This window comes from Myiozetetes cayanensis, unplaced genomic scaffold (genome assembly GCF_022539395.1).
Source record: "Myiozetetes cayanensis isolate MyiCay16 unplaced genomic scaffold, myiCay2020 scf5-8, whole genome shotgun sequence".
Taxonomy (NCBI): domain Eukaryota; kingdom Metazoa; phylum Chordata; class Aves; order Passeriformes; family Tyrannidae; genus Myiozetetes; species Myiozetetes cayanensis.
The window spans coordinates 30,072,147-30,084,800 of record NW_026087742.1 but is presented as its reverse complement, the minus strand read 5'-3'; the positions used below and the strand labels follow the sequence as shown (position 1 = coordinate 30,084,800).

The 12,654-nt window shown below is 43.3% G+C and overlaps 1 protein-coding gene across 2 annotated transcripts in view; it reads left to right on the top strand.

Moving 5' to 3' along the window:
- The window catches only part of NARS2 (asparaginyl-tRNA synthetase 2, mitochondrial), a 49,669-nt gene that overhangs the window by 22,620 nt on the left and 14,395 nt on the right, over nucleotides 1–12,654 (top strand). For both annotated transcript variants that reach the window (XM_050333768.1, XM_050333767.1), the window contains exon 7: nucleotides 6,470–6,602. In XM_050333768.1, coding sequence (XP_050189725.1) covers nucleotides 6,470–6,602 — 133 coding nt within the window. The remainder of the gene's footprint in view (nucleotides 1–6,469; nucleotides 6,603–12,654) is intronic.

Sequence of the window (12,654 nt, the reverse complement as noted above, 5' to 3'; positions counted from 1 at the left end):
GTGTACCTGGATCATTTTCAAGCAGAGGTGCATTACCCAGGGAGGATTCTTGTCCCATCTTCTGTATCGTGCTGCCGGAACTGGAGCAGAGGCCATGGCAAGGGGAGAGGTGGTCCTGGAGTGTGGCAGGAGGGTGCTGTACACATGCAACCTCTCAGGCATCGTGGGTCCCTACCCTTTGGAGGTTGCAGCGAGGGAAACTGCTGCGTTGCTTCAGTCTGACTGGTTGGGGGGGAAGTTGGCACTTCCCAGTCTCTGTCTGGGAACTTAGACAACTTTTTTTTTTTTTTTAAATTATGTATCTATTTTTGGATACTTACAAAAGGAAGTACAGTCCCATCTTGTCGCAGCATGAGTTGAAACCTTAGCACTCAGCACACCAGCTCTGCTGCCCAGGCCTAATTCTCATGTACTGCTACAAAAGCGCTCGTCAAAATGCAGCTTTTCTCACCTGCATTTTCCCAGAGGGTAGACAGAAATGGCATGTCCTATGAGGAGTTTTTTAAAGCTGCTTTTTCTGGGTAAAATTCAGTCCCTTCTTCTGCCTTTTCAACAGAAACAAGTTTACTTTCATTGGGCAAAATCCAAGCCACCAAACAATAGTAAGGAGAGTATTATTTTTACATTGAGGTTAAAAACCAGGTATTTCTGTCCAACTCTGATGGTTTGGGGTTTTTTTTAACGCAGTTTACCCAGCTCTAGGATGCAAAATATTCTACCTCTTCTCCAAACTGCTGGGCACCTGTACCTCGCTAGCATCATTAGGAGCTCTGGGTTTACAGCTTCTCCAAAAAGTAGACCCTGGAGACATTATATTGGTATGTTTGAATGGCTGTCTGTGTGTGTGTGTGTGGTTTTTTGCAGTGGGCCAGAACCTCTTTCAACATACAAATTTCAGCATCCCTGAACAATCCGAGTCGTGTTTGGGTCAAGAATTGCAGCCAAATAGTGTCTCCTGGCAGCTGAGCAAGGTCATCTGCTTATTTCAATGGAGGAGGCAGTTCCTCCATGCTCAAAATGAATATGGTCATGCTGGAACAGAGTGAAATTAAATCAAATGGCTCACTTTATTAACTCCTTTCTTCCTAAGGGAAAGGACAATGGGTTGACAAAGCTAAACTCCTTGGCTTTAGGGTCACCTTGCTATTCTTTCTTTCTCTGCTGACATCATCTGTTGTTTTGTCCTTGGGTTAGAAGTAATTGTTTCTAGATTTTCTTGCAATCTGGATTTTAGTGTGTGTATGGCTGGGACAGGTTGGTGGATCATGGTGCAGGGGAATATACAAGGGTCTGTGTTCATTTAGCGTGGCCAGAGATGAGATTGTGCACAAGTCACTGTTCAGCCTAACTCTTCACTGCAGACCTCGTCAGAGTAATCACTATTATTTGTGTTTATGCAGACACCTGTAGTATTTTGGGGTAACAGCAAGGGCACCACTCTCACCCCTAGTGAATTGTTCCCCCCTGCCATGTTGGCTTACTCTAGGGGTCACTGTGATGATTAAGTTTTGAAAAACATCTTTGCTCCCTCTGTGTACTGCTGTGGTTTAGTGCTTAGCTCTGAGTCACAGCAACCAGCTTCTGCCTCCAGCCGTGTCACTACTGTGGTGTTGTGACCTTGGCATGGGCTGTAAGCTGACTGTGCAGGGATTGCATCTTCTTGATTAATAGCCTTGTTCAGAGTTATATCCCCTTGGTTCGACAGCACAAATAAGTCTTTATTACCTCGGTAGCAGCGTGGAGTCCTGGCTCAGAAAAGGAGCACAATCCATTCCTGGCTTGGGAACCATCGACACAATTAATTCTGTTTGGATTGCAGCATAAAAATTGCCAGTAAGGCAGAGACAGTGAGGCCTACAAACATTGCATGAGTTTAATTAAAAGAACGATTTGAAGCAGCTTTGGGCACGGATACTTATTACTTCTCTATTGGTTTCTATCACTGCCTCTATAATGAATTGTTAACAAACTCAAATGAAATGAGCTTTGATTGTGTGTGGCAGAAAGCTCCCAAAGGGAGAGAGGTGGCTACTCTTCAGAATGTTTCAGTAGTATGTGAAATAAAGGCAGGAAGGGGGAAGTTTCTTCCTTCCTGGGTGTTCATAGAGTGGAGAACACAAGAGCAGTCTGTGCAAAACTGAGGCTCCACCGAGCGACCATCCGTGCAGAGGATGGCCGTCTCCAGCAATGCTGCCTGGTGCTGTTTCAGTGTCCAAAGGCACTCCTGTGAGCCTGTAGATGGAAAGTGGCTGAGCCCTTTGCTGGGCTGGGGCGAGCAAGCTCAGGGTTTTGCAGGATGGGCCCTGGCTTTTGCTGCATTTCAGTGTGTTGGAGGCAGTGCCACGGGTATTCTCTTGGCCTCCACGTTAAGCTCTCAAATTTTCCCAGAGAACTGGACAGAGTGAAATACAGTCACAGAAAGGGAGCAATTAATTAAGTGGTTCTGTGCCTTCTGGTGTTGACCCCGGCAGCGCCTGTGAGCTGCATCAATGCACTTGAGCTTGCTGTCCAGAGCTCTGATCTGGGTAAAGCTGACTGCAAAGGGAGTCTTTTCAAAGCTTCTCTTGTATTCTTTGGTAGCACGTACAAGGACAGTGTTACTGCTTCTGGTGTAATGGCTAAGGAAAAAGGCTCGACAGATTATTAGGTTTTTTTTCTTCTCTTGCGTGCTTTTGTTGGAGATGAGGAATTAGCACTACTGATTTTTTTTTTTTTTTTTTTTTTAAGGACTCATTAGTGCCCACAACCCTAACTGACCTAGGCACTTTTGGAGACCTAGCCAGAATGTTTTAGCTATTTTTAAATGCTGGAAGTCTTGCAGAGGTCTGGGAATGTTAAATGATTAATTATTTGCATCGTAGAGCATAGGACTCACAGCCCTGGACTGAGACTCCATTGTGCTAGGTGCTGAATGCACACAGAACAAAATTACTGGTTTTGCCCTTAGTACCATGAAATTGGAGTGGAGTCAGCTTCCATCCCTCTTTTCTAACATATTTATACATTCTCAGTGTGATACAGCAGTGTATCAAATCACAGATATGTTTTTTTATAGCAGATGAAGTACAGATAAAGGCTGGATTTGTGTAGTGGGCATTTGCTCAATATCTTGAATGGCAGAGCACAGTAAACAGTATATAAATGCCTGGATGGAAAATAATTGTTCACGCATGGAGTTGATAACAGGGACTATATATTTTTAGCTGTGTTTCTCTGTTATGTCCAGGCCTCTGGTCAGTGCTACATTGTCATTACCAGATGACTTGCATTTACTGCGCTCCTTTGATCATTTTGCCAGCATGTCATCTGGCTGGTTTCCCTTTGCCAGGGTCCCAGGATTGTGGTGAAGTTCTCACAGTTGACTTGTATCTGTCCTTTTCCTTTACAATTAGCCTGGGAAATGAATGATTACCCCCTCCCTGCACATGTTGGTTTATTTAGGGGAGAGCAGGGGAGCTGGGTTTTGTTTTTTCCCTTCTTCCAAGAGTCAGGCAGGCAAATTCAGCCCCAAACCAGTGATGTGAGGTTCTACAGACTATCACGAAGCCCTTACCCTTACTGTTGTTGAGCGCTCTGGGATAGTCCATAGAGTTGCAGTGCTAATGCTTCATTTTGTAAACAGAGGTGGTTCTCGGTTTACAAGTTAGAGAAAATTCATCCCGACAGGATGCCTAGAGCTGAGAAAAGACAGAAGTTTGTTCCTGTGGGAACAGGGACAGTTTTCTGCACTTCCCCTCTCCAAAAACTCTGTCTCAGGCACAGACACTTTATTCTTGCAGTACAAAATTGATCCGTGACTGTGAAGTGTTTGACCATAGTTGACATCTTGAAGCAATCTGAATTTTTTTTTAATTTTTGATTGCTTTTAGGTATCATGCAGTTGGCAACCCCCTTGGAAGATAAGTAAGTAGTAATCATGCTTGGGCTGCTGTTCAGTAGGAAATAAGTATAGTTCAAAGTACTCTTAGTAGCCTGCATTGCTGGAGACTGTCACCTGTCATAGTAACCTACAGTGACCGAATGTCAGTGCCTGTGCCTGGACAGCCCCAGAGAAATGTGTCTATTGCTGAAGCCGGGCTGTTAATCTGTGGGACAGGATGTCCTGCTAACCAACTAGTGTCACAGTTTAGTTTTAAGTGTTACTTGGAGGACTTCATGTTAGTGAGAGATTAGACGCCTGCACATCAAACTGAGCAGACCTGAATGGGTACGTCAGCGAATGCAGGTGTTTCAAAATACTTTTGTCATGTGTCTGATCCTGGCTCAGCCACAAACTGAGCTTGTGAGTAAATTAATGTATTTAGAGAAAACTCTTTCTTTAACTGAATACTTTAGCCAAAGCCTGAAACATGGGGACAGGCAGAACAAGAACCTGCATCTCCTGTTTTCCACTGCAGGCCAGCCTCCACAAGCTGGCAAGCAAAAGTTTTTGACCAGTTCTGCCTTAAACACAAAACAATTTTGACAGCATGACTCATTGTTTTATATTTGTTGTTTGTATTGCTATAGTAGTTGAGGCTCTTAAGCTTTGGATCCAAGACCTTGTTGTGCCAGGTGCTGTGGGAATAGGGGAAAAAAACAAACCAAAATGACCTTGTTGAGGAAGAACATGTGTTTCTGTATAACCCAAGAGAACAGGTGGCTACAGATGGGGGATCACAAGGAACCTATGATGTAATACTGACCTGTGCAGTGAGTAATAGTCTTGGTACATCACTTATCTAAACATTGATGAGGTTTTTTTATAGACGCTATAGCAAAGGGCAGTTTGAAGGAGGATGATCGAGTGACAGCAGAAGTTTCACAGTAACATCGTAGCAAGAAAGGCATCAGAGGGAAAAGAGGCATGCTGAAAATGATGCTTGAGGAAAGATGTTTGCTGCAAAATCTGGTTAGAGTCATAGATGCTGTGGTCGTGTATGAGAGAGTGCAGGTACCGGAGCAAAGTAGAGACAGAAAGTGTGTTTTTTGGAGGATGGAAAGCAGAGCCCTGGGGAAAAGAAACCTACAGGCAGAGTCTTGACCTGAAACTTTCTTCTGGTGTGTTTACTACTAGCAACTCAAGGAGGAAGAAAGTGCTCTTTCTTTGGATCATAACCTTTAACCAACATGTGACATGAGGGAACAGATGAGTGAAGCAGAATGTGTGTGTTCCTTTATTTGCAGCGCAGATGTCTCCATAAGGGGAAAAGGAAAAATGCTGCTTTTTGTAGTGGTGTTTATTTAAACTTCAGTTTAACAAAATTAGCCTGTTCAGAAACTTCAGTGAACATCCTCTTTAAATTGAAAGCTTGCAGAGCAATACACAAGTCAAATGCCAACCCCAGCTATTAGCACGCATCCTTTCATGAGTGTCAAACTGTGCTTAATCTCTACTGCTTGGGTTCTTTTTCTCCTACATGCTGCCTACAGCTGAAAATAACATCAAGTTAAAGATGTACTAAAGATAGCAGCTGCCCAGTTCATGGTGTTTCTGAAGCAGCTCACTCTCTTCCTCAATCATGGTTTGCTTCCCATGCAGCAAGAGGGGAAACACTGCTGTCATGGCATCTGCTTGGGAAGCTCTTGCTGGCTTGAGGATGTCCAGGAGCCCAAGTGTTCATAGCCCGTGGTGTAAAAGGTATTGCCTGTAGTGCAGCTTCCCAAACAGAACTAAAACTTTTAGGTGTGTGTTGGGTTTGGATAGCAAGGTTTCTTATGAAGGAAGTAGAAACACTGCATGACATAACTACAGAACAAGAGAGGATGTATTTAAATGGACTCTCCAGAAGGTGACTGGAGAAATGCACTGGTTGTTCTAGCATCAAGCAATATCCCAGATGTGCTCTCTGCAGTAGGGACCCCTTTTAGCTGAACCATTTTTAGCTGTGGGGACGATGCCCAGTTGATGATCTCGAAGGCTCTTTCAGCAATAAACTTCGGTCTTGCCACTAGAGGGGGACTGCAAGCCATACACCGTGCATCCATCCTGCTGGGCTTCACCAGCCACCTCTCCGTGTTTGCACCAGCCCAGCAACTGCTGCTGCAGGGCACCCTCTGCACTGCTGTGCTTTGGGGTCTCACAACACCCATGAAGGTCGGACATTGCAGCCAAAGAAACAAGAAAGGGTGTGGTCAAGGAGAACCTGATTGGTGTGATGTCTGGGTGCTTCTCCAGTTATCTGGCTGTGCAGAATGTTGTTTTTTCTTCCCACACAGTTGCAAAAAGTGTCCTGAGTGAGACTTGTATACAGTGAAAGCTGAATACTGTGTGTGCAACCTCCCTGAGTCATGAAGAGGTGTGAATAACTCCTCTCCATGCCTGGATAAAGGAACATAACAGTGGCATATTGAGCAATGCCATTAAATAGGTTAAAGATGAAATAAAAACATCATTGTTTCTAGATCCTGAGAGAAAAGTGAGAGCTTTAGCTATAGCAGACTCACTTGTGTGCTGAACCTGACCTCCCTGTGTCTTGTCACCTTGCAGGGCTTTTACCCATGTGTTCACCTTTGGTCCGACGTTCCGGGCGGAAAACTCACAGAGTCGCCGGCACCTGGCAGAGTTCTACATGGTGGAGGCTGAGCTATCCTTCACTGAAAGCCTACAGGACATCATGCAGGTGGGCATTCCAAATGTCTGTGCAGGACCAGTACCAGACCTTCTTCCTCCTCCCTGAGATGTGCTCCCTACCCTCAACTAGGTTGCAGCTCCTCTCACCCTGTGAGCCAAGTAGAGGCTCCACAGGGATTTCCCAGAGATCGGGATTTCCTCAGCAAAGATGAGGCTGCAGAGGGGATTTGGAAGCGAAGATATAGGTGCACACAGCCCTCATCTGAAGCTGCACAGTTGCTGTATTGCCAGGAAGTGTGTAAATGTGCTTGACTGGTGCTAAAGAAAGTGGCACTCTCCCTTTCAAAACCTTCAGCACCTCTCCAGTGAATGAACAGTATTTATACATTTGTCCCTTGATGTGGTCTGTAAAGGCCTCCTTGAAATCTTCAGTAGAAACAGCAGTTTTTGGCATACACTGTTCACTGTGGCTTTAGTAGAAGACTGGAGGAAATCCTTAGTCAGATGGCTTTTGATTTTTCAGGACTGACCTCTCGGTTGCAGTTTAACAGCATGATGGATGCTGATGCATTTTACTAGTCTCAGTGTAAGCCACCTTATGGTCCAGTAGGACTTAGGAGTAAACATCCTCATGCACTCCGGTTTATCAGATAAGCTCCCTGGAAAGCTATTGGAGAAACAACCTTATAAAAAAAAATACCTGAGACACTGGTTAAAGATTTATAAAATAACATCCGGGTGGTCATTTCTTCAGCCTGGATCATACACATTGCTGAGTCAGTATGGCCTGACAGCAGAGCTGACATGCTCTGTGTGCTGCTTCTATGTCTGGATGGCACTGGACTGTGTGGACTGATCCACTGGGAATCTGTGCTCCATCATAGTAGCATCCTGCTATCTCTTTGCTCTCTCCTTTTCTCCAGAACAACTTCGTGTATTCTTAGAGCATAGCATGTATATCTGTTCACACCTTACTTCCTGAGTCCTCTGTTTCTCTAGGCAATCAGGAGCTAATTGAAATCTTCACTGCTTTTATCTAGGATAATAAGCAGGGTCTTCTGTTAAGTGATGTTTGAGCGCTTGAACACAGCATCAACATATCCCGTGTGAGAACCCTAATTTCTTCTCTTTTGAAGTATAGACAACCAGTTCAGACAATTCAGAGAATTAGGTTTGAGAATTGTTCTGGAATGAGTAGGGCTTTTATTTGTAGGTAAAAGAGGAACTTCCCCCTTGTCTTGGCTTTTGTTGTTGCTAAGTATCTTGTGAAGTCTCATCTTGTGCTCTCTTCACATCTTCCCTCTGTCCTAAAGTCTTTGACAAGCTTCTTTCCCAATAACAGAAAGTCTCCTAGCAGCCTTCATTTTACATTCCTCATAGTGAGTCTACATTGCAACAGCCTTAATTTTGTGGTGTTCTTATTTGCAGAAGTGGAGTTCCCATTTTGTTTATTTTTAAATCATTGGGCAATCGCTCTTTTAAAAAAAGGAAAAACATCAACAAAAAACCCTGCCAGCTGCTCTAAAGCCTAAGTCAAGTTTCTTTCCTGGTGTGACTGACCTAAATTCAGTGTTCTCTTGCATATCTGCCCGTTGGGCAGTTTGTCTGTTTGTTGTCATCTGCAAGTTCTTTGTTCAGTGCAAAACGCCCAGTTGAAAGCCTCAGGGGCTCTTGGCCAGGGTTACCAACTGAACTTTGTCCTCATATAAAGAGCTGAATTGTTCAAAATTTATTTTTAAAATTGATATTCAACATTTGGACGAAGTACCTCTCATAGTAACTAATATGCTGGGAATGCTCAGCTTCTTCAGGGACATCTTGAAGTATTTGCTTGTACACCATTAAAGAGTCTTGCTATAAAGATGTAGATGTTTACCATTCACTGATGAGGCCTTGAGATCTTTCAGCCAAAACTCCAAAAGAAACGTATCTTTCTTAATGAAATAAAAGGAAAAAAGAAGATTTAATAACCAAGTTAAATGTATTTAGGAACAAAGGGCCTGAAATCTTAGAGCAGTGGCCTTTTTTCCCCCACTGTAATTGCACAGAGCAGTGCTCAGTTATTCCTAAATTAGTAGCGCAGTTCTTGTGAAGTCTCTTGTGTGTTAATCAGGCAATCTAAATTTGTGTTCTCTGCCAAAATGTGTTTTAGTGCTACAAAGAAGCTTCAGCTCTCACAATACTGGTTTCACAATACTTTCTATGGAAAGTCCCATGTGCTCTGTGCAGTACTTTATGCTGCATGGCTGGGTAACAGTGTTTCTGCTTTATTGTACAGGGTACCTATGTAAGGGTATCTAAGGAAAAACCTCTGCAGCCTCTTTCCACAACACAAGTGAAGAAGTTGGGTCAGGTTGCTCCAAGGCACTTTCGTCCTCCAAACTGGATGAGAAGGAGTTAGAAGAAGGTCAGGTAGACAGTGGAAGAGGTTCAATTGTGGAAGTGTCTGGACTTCCAGACATGGCTATCTAGAGTCATCTCCCCTCCAGTAACTGTCCAAGGTCTCCAGTTTCATTTGTCCTCTGAGATGCCTGTTGTCAATCTCTCCCTCTCTCTTGAGTGCTGTGTTATGTAGCTGTATCTGTAGACTGTTATCTTCTATTTATCATTCCACTGTCTTGGCAGTGCAGTAGATTTAAAGGATCCCTCTTCACTCATGACACTAATGGGGTCTCAAAGAGACCATTTGATACAGTCATTATTGAATTTCATAAAACACACATACAAAGCCATGCTAAAAAAAGACATTATTTAGGCTGTAAAATTAGGAAATGCCAGAAGGAAAAACTCCCATTTTTGGGAGTTTATGCATAGTGTTAGTCTTCCTTAACAAGATCACCTCCTAGCACCACTGTCTCTTTAAGGGATGAAGAATATATCTCTTTAAGATACAATTTAATACTCAGTATTTGAGCTCTGTCCTGAGGGTAGAAGTATTGTCTTCCACTGGTTATGTACTTCTTTAAAATTAATTTGCTGTCATTACAGCCTAGTGACATGGAGCATTATTACCTCCATTTTATAGAAGGGAGTTCAGGCATGAAATGAAATCAGTGGCACTGATTGTGGGTGTCAACTTCAGAGAGTTTGGATCTGAAACATATATGTGATTTGATTTCCAGAATAGTTTGCACTCAGCGTTCTTTCTGTCTTCAGTGCTAAGGCTGAGGTTCTTGAGCAAATCTGACTGCAGTCTCAAGGGAACAAACACTGGTAATCACATGGGAAAGGTTTACTCCAAGTGTCTTGCTCAGCACTCTTTAGGGACATTGGGGTATCTGTAGGTTCATTCTCTGAAGTGACATCCAGCTGCCATAGCTGAGGCTGGCTGTATTCCCTAACTTATATCAGCATTCAGCTTCGATGGCCAGTGGAGCAGGGGTCCTACAGACAAGTCTCCTTCCTTGCATGACAACAGCATGTTTCCAAAGTGGGTCCTGAGCTGTTGGTTGTGTAGCTAAGAGAGATTTTATGACCAAGGTCAGATGGGAATCCTCCCCTCTCTGTGTGTATATATGGGCGCACATGTACGGTGTGTATGCCCAAGCACGAGGGCAAGAAATAGTGGTCCACTGGTGAGTGTTTCATATGTAAATAGCCTGTGATCTACACTGCATCCATATGGATGCCTCAGGTAAATACATAAATAAAAATCCTACTGGCAGGTCATGTGATTTTTCTGAAAGTGTCTTATGTAACAGGGCTGATGATTTGAACTCTTCTTGGAATGCACAGCACCTCTAGTTGCTGCTGCTGACATTTACTGCTGTTTTATTGATGATTTCCTGTTTCAACTTTGGTCATAATTTTATTTGGGAAAGGATAAGTTGCAGTATCAAAAGATCCAAGTTAAAATTAAGCAATACCCCTGGGAGCTGCTCCTAATCAAAATTGAAAGTTGTTCAAAATTGAGTAACACAGCAGCATTGGAGAAGGCCAAGGTTGATACTGCTGAACTTTGAAAGGTGAAAATAGAGAAAAGCTGAAGGGTTGAGGGAGGGGGGAAAGCTTTAACCTCTGTCCTTCTTGACTGCCCTCCTGCTAGCAGTTTCCACATTGCCATTATGAAGCAACCAAATTAATGGGCTTTTGGGACATCAGAAGTCCCACCGCTGAGATGAGCTATTTGCTGTGATTCCAGTGCCTTTTTCCCTGTGTAAGTCTCCTATCAAACATGTTTCTTTCAGGATATGTTCAAACCAATCACTTCACCTGTATCTCCAGCTCATGTTTCCCGTCAATCCAGCAAGCCAGTGGTTACAATTCTCCACTCATTTCTTCTATTGCCTACTTTCTAGTCATTCATTATACTATCTGCTTAAAGACATAAATTCTCAGATTGAGATTTTTTTTTCCTTTTTTTTTTTCCCCCTCTACTGTTTGTGTCTAGTACACGTTTGGCATAAATAAGAGCAGTGAGGAGGCCAGTGTATGACCCACGTGTCTGTTTTTTTTGCCAGGATAAAACCTCAGTCTCAAACCTGGAAATATTTCTCAGATTGTTTTTCCCATACCACCCACATCTTTTTTTCCACAAGAGGAAGCTGCTCATGTTGAATGCTGTGGGAACCTAATTGTTACTTTATCGCACAGTGAGGAAAAAAAGTGCTAATTAAACAACATGCTTTTCTGAAACCAGATGATACTTTCATTTTCTAGAAAGAGGAAGCTTAATGTAAAATCCCTTCGTGTCTGCCTGGTGAAACCAGATGAATTGCCAAGAAGTTTTCTGATTTCATTTGCATAAGCCTTTTTCTAGCTACTTTGAAGAAAGTTCAAAGCTGACTGTTTGGTTATTTGCCACTCAGCAGCAGGAATGCTGGCTTTTCATTTCCTCTGTGTTTGAGTACCAGGAGGGGTGAAACTGTTCATCTGCATATAATACTGTTCCTTTATTTGCATCTTCCCTTTTTAGAAAGAGAGCCCAGGTTGTTGCAGGAGTCTTGAGTCTGAATTTGTCTCCAGAGGAGTCAAAATGGATTGCTTTACCAACTTTGCTAGGCTAGTGGGATGCAGAGCTTGTTCAGCACGGAGCAGTGTTCCAGCAGCTTGGGACAGGTGACAGATGTTCATCCAAACATAAGAGTTTGAACAATGCCCCTGAAATTTCATCTCATACTGGCTATGTCAGTAGCACACTTGCTTTATTTCTGTGCCTTGTGTTCCTCTTACCCTTTAGGTTCTGGTTCCTTGTTAAGGGCATGTAAGGCAGAGACCTGCTGCTGCTTCGTCTGATCTGCTGACTGAACATCAGGTTCATCTTTTCACAGTTAGTTTTCCCTGGGCCCTGTGCCAGAATTTTCAGAGATGCTTTTTATTAAGAAAAACCTAGTCCCATCACAGGCTGAGGTGATGTGCAGCTCAGCTGCATTGTTCTGTTCTTGCCGAAGAGGGGGGGAATAGGAGGGTGATTTTGAAGAAGAGTTGGGACCATCATCAGTTGATAGCAGGGGTCATACCACTGCCTGCTTTGTGCGGGTGTGAGACTATGAGGAGTCATGGGAACTCTTAATCTGCACAACAGCAAGTGTTCTGAATGGTCTGCTTTGCTTAACTAAAAGAGAAAATTACTCTTAAAACAGGTTGATGAAAATGCAGTGGCATCGCATGTGGGGGCTTTAATGGCATTTTAATTTCTTAATGAGTGAAGCCCGTTCTACTGGATAAGTATATCCAAATTGGATGATAATGTCATTTAGTTAATCCACATTAGTTTAGGGAAATGGAAACACATCTTTTTAGTTTCTCAAACATCCCTGCACTGATGTATCCTCTGCTTTAGCTCTCTACTCATCTCTGTGTATGTTCGCTTTGCGCTTACTCTGCAGAGTCTCTCTAGCTGGGATCCATTTGGTGGGCTGGCTCTACACACTACAGGGTTATTCTCCTTTCCTTTAGTTCTACTTTTTCTGACAACAAAGCAGAAACCCAGAATGGCTCATTACAGGACAGATACCTCACCAAGAATTAATCTGAGACCAACCTCCACAAACTGTTGTAGTATGTGTCTGTCTGACCAGGGTTGCTGCTTGAATATTTTAGCTGTGCTGTTTTTCACTGGAGATACCTGACTGAAGATACTGAGGCCATCAGCAGACACT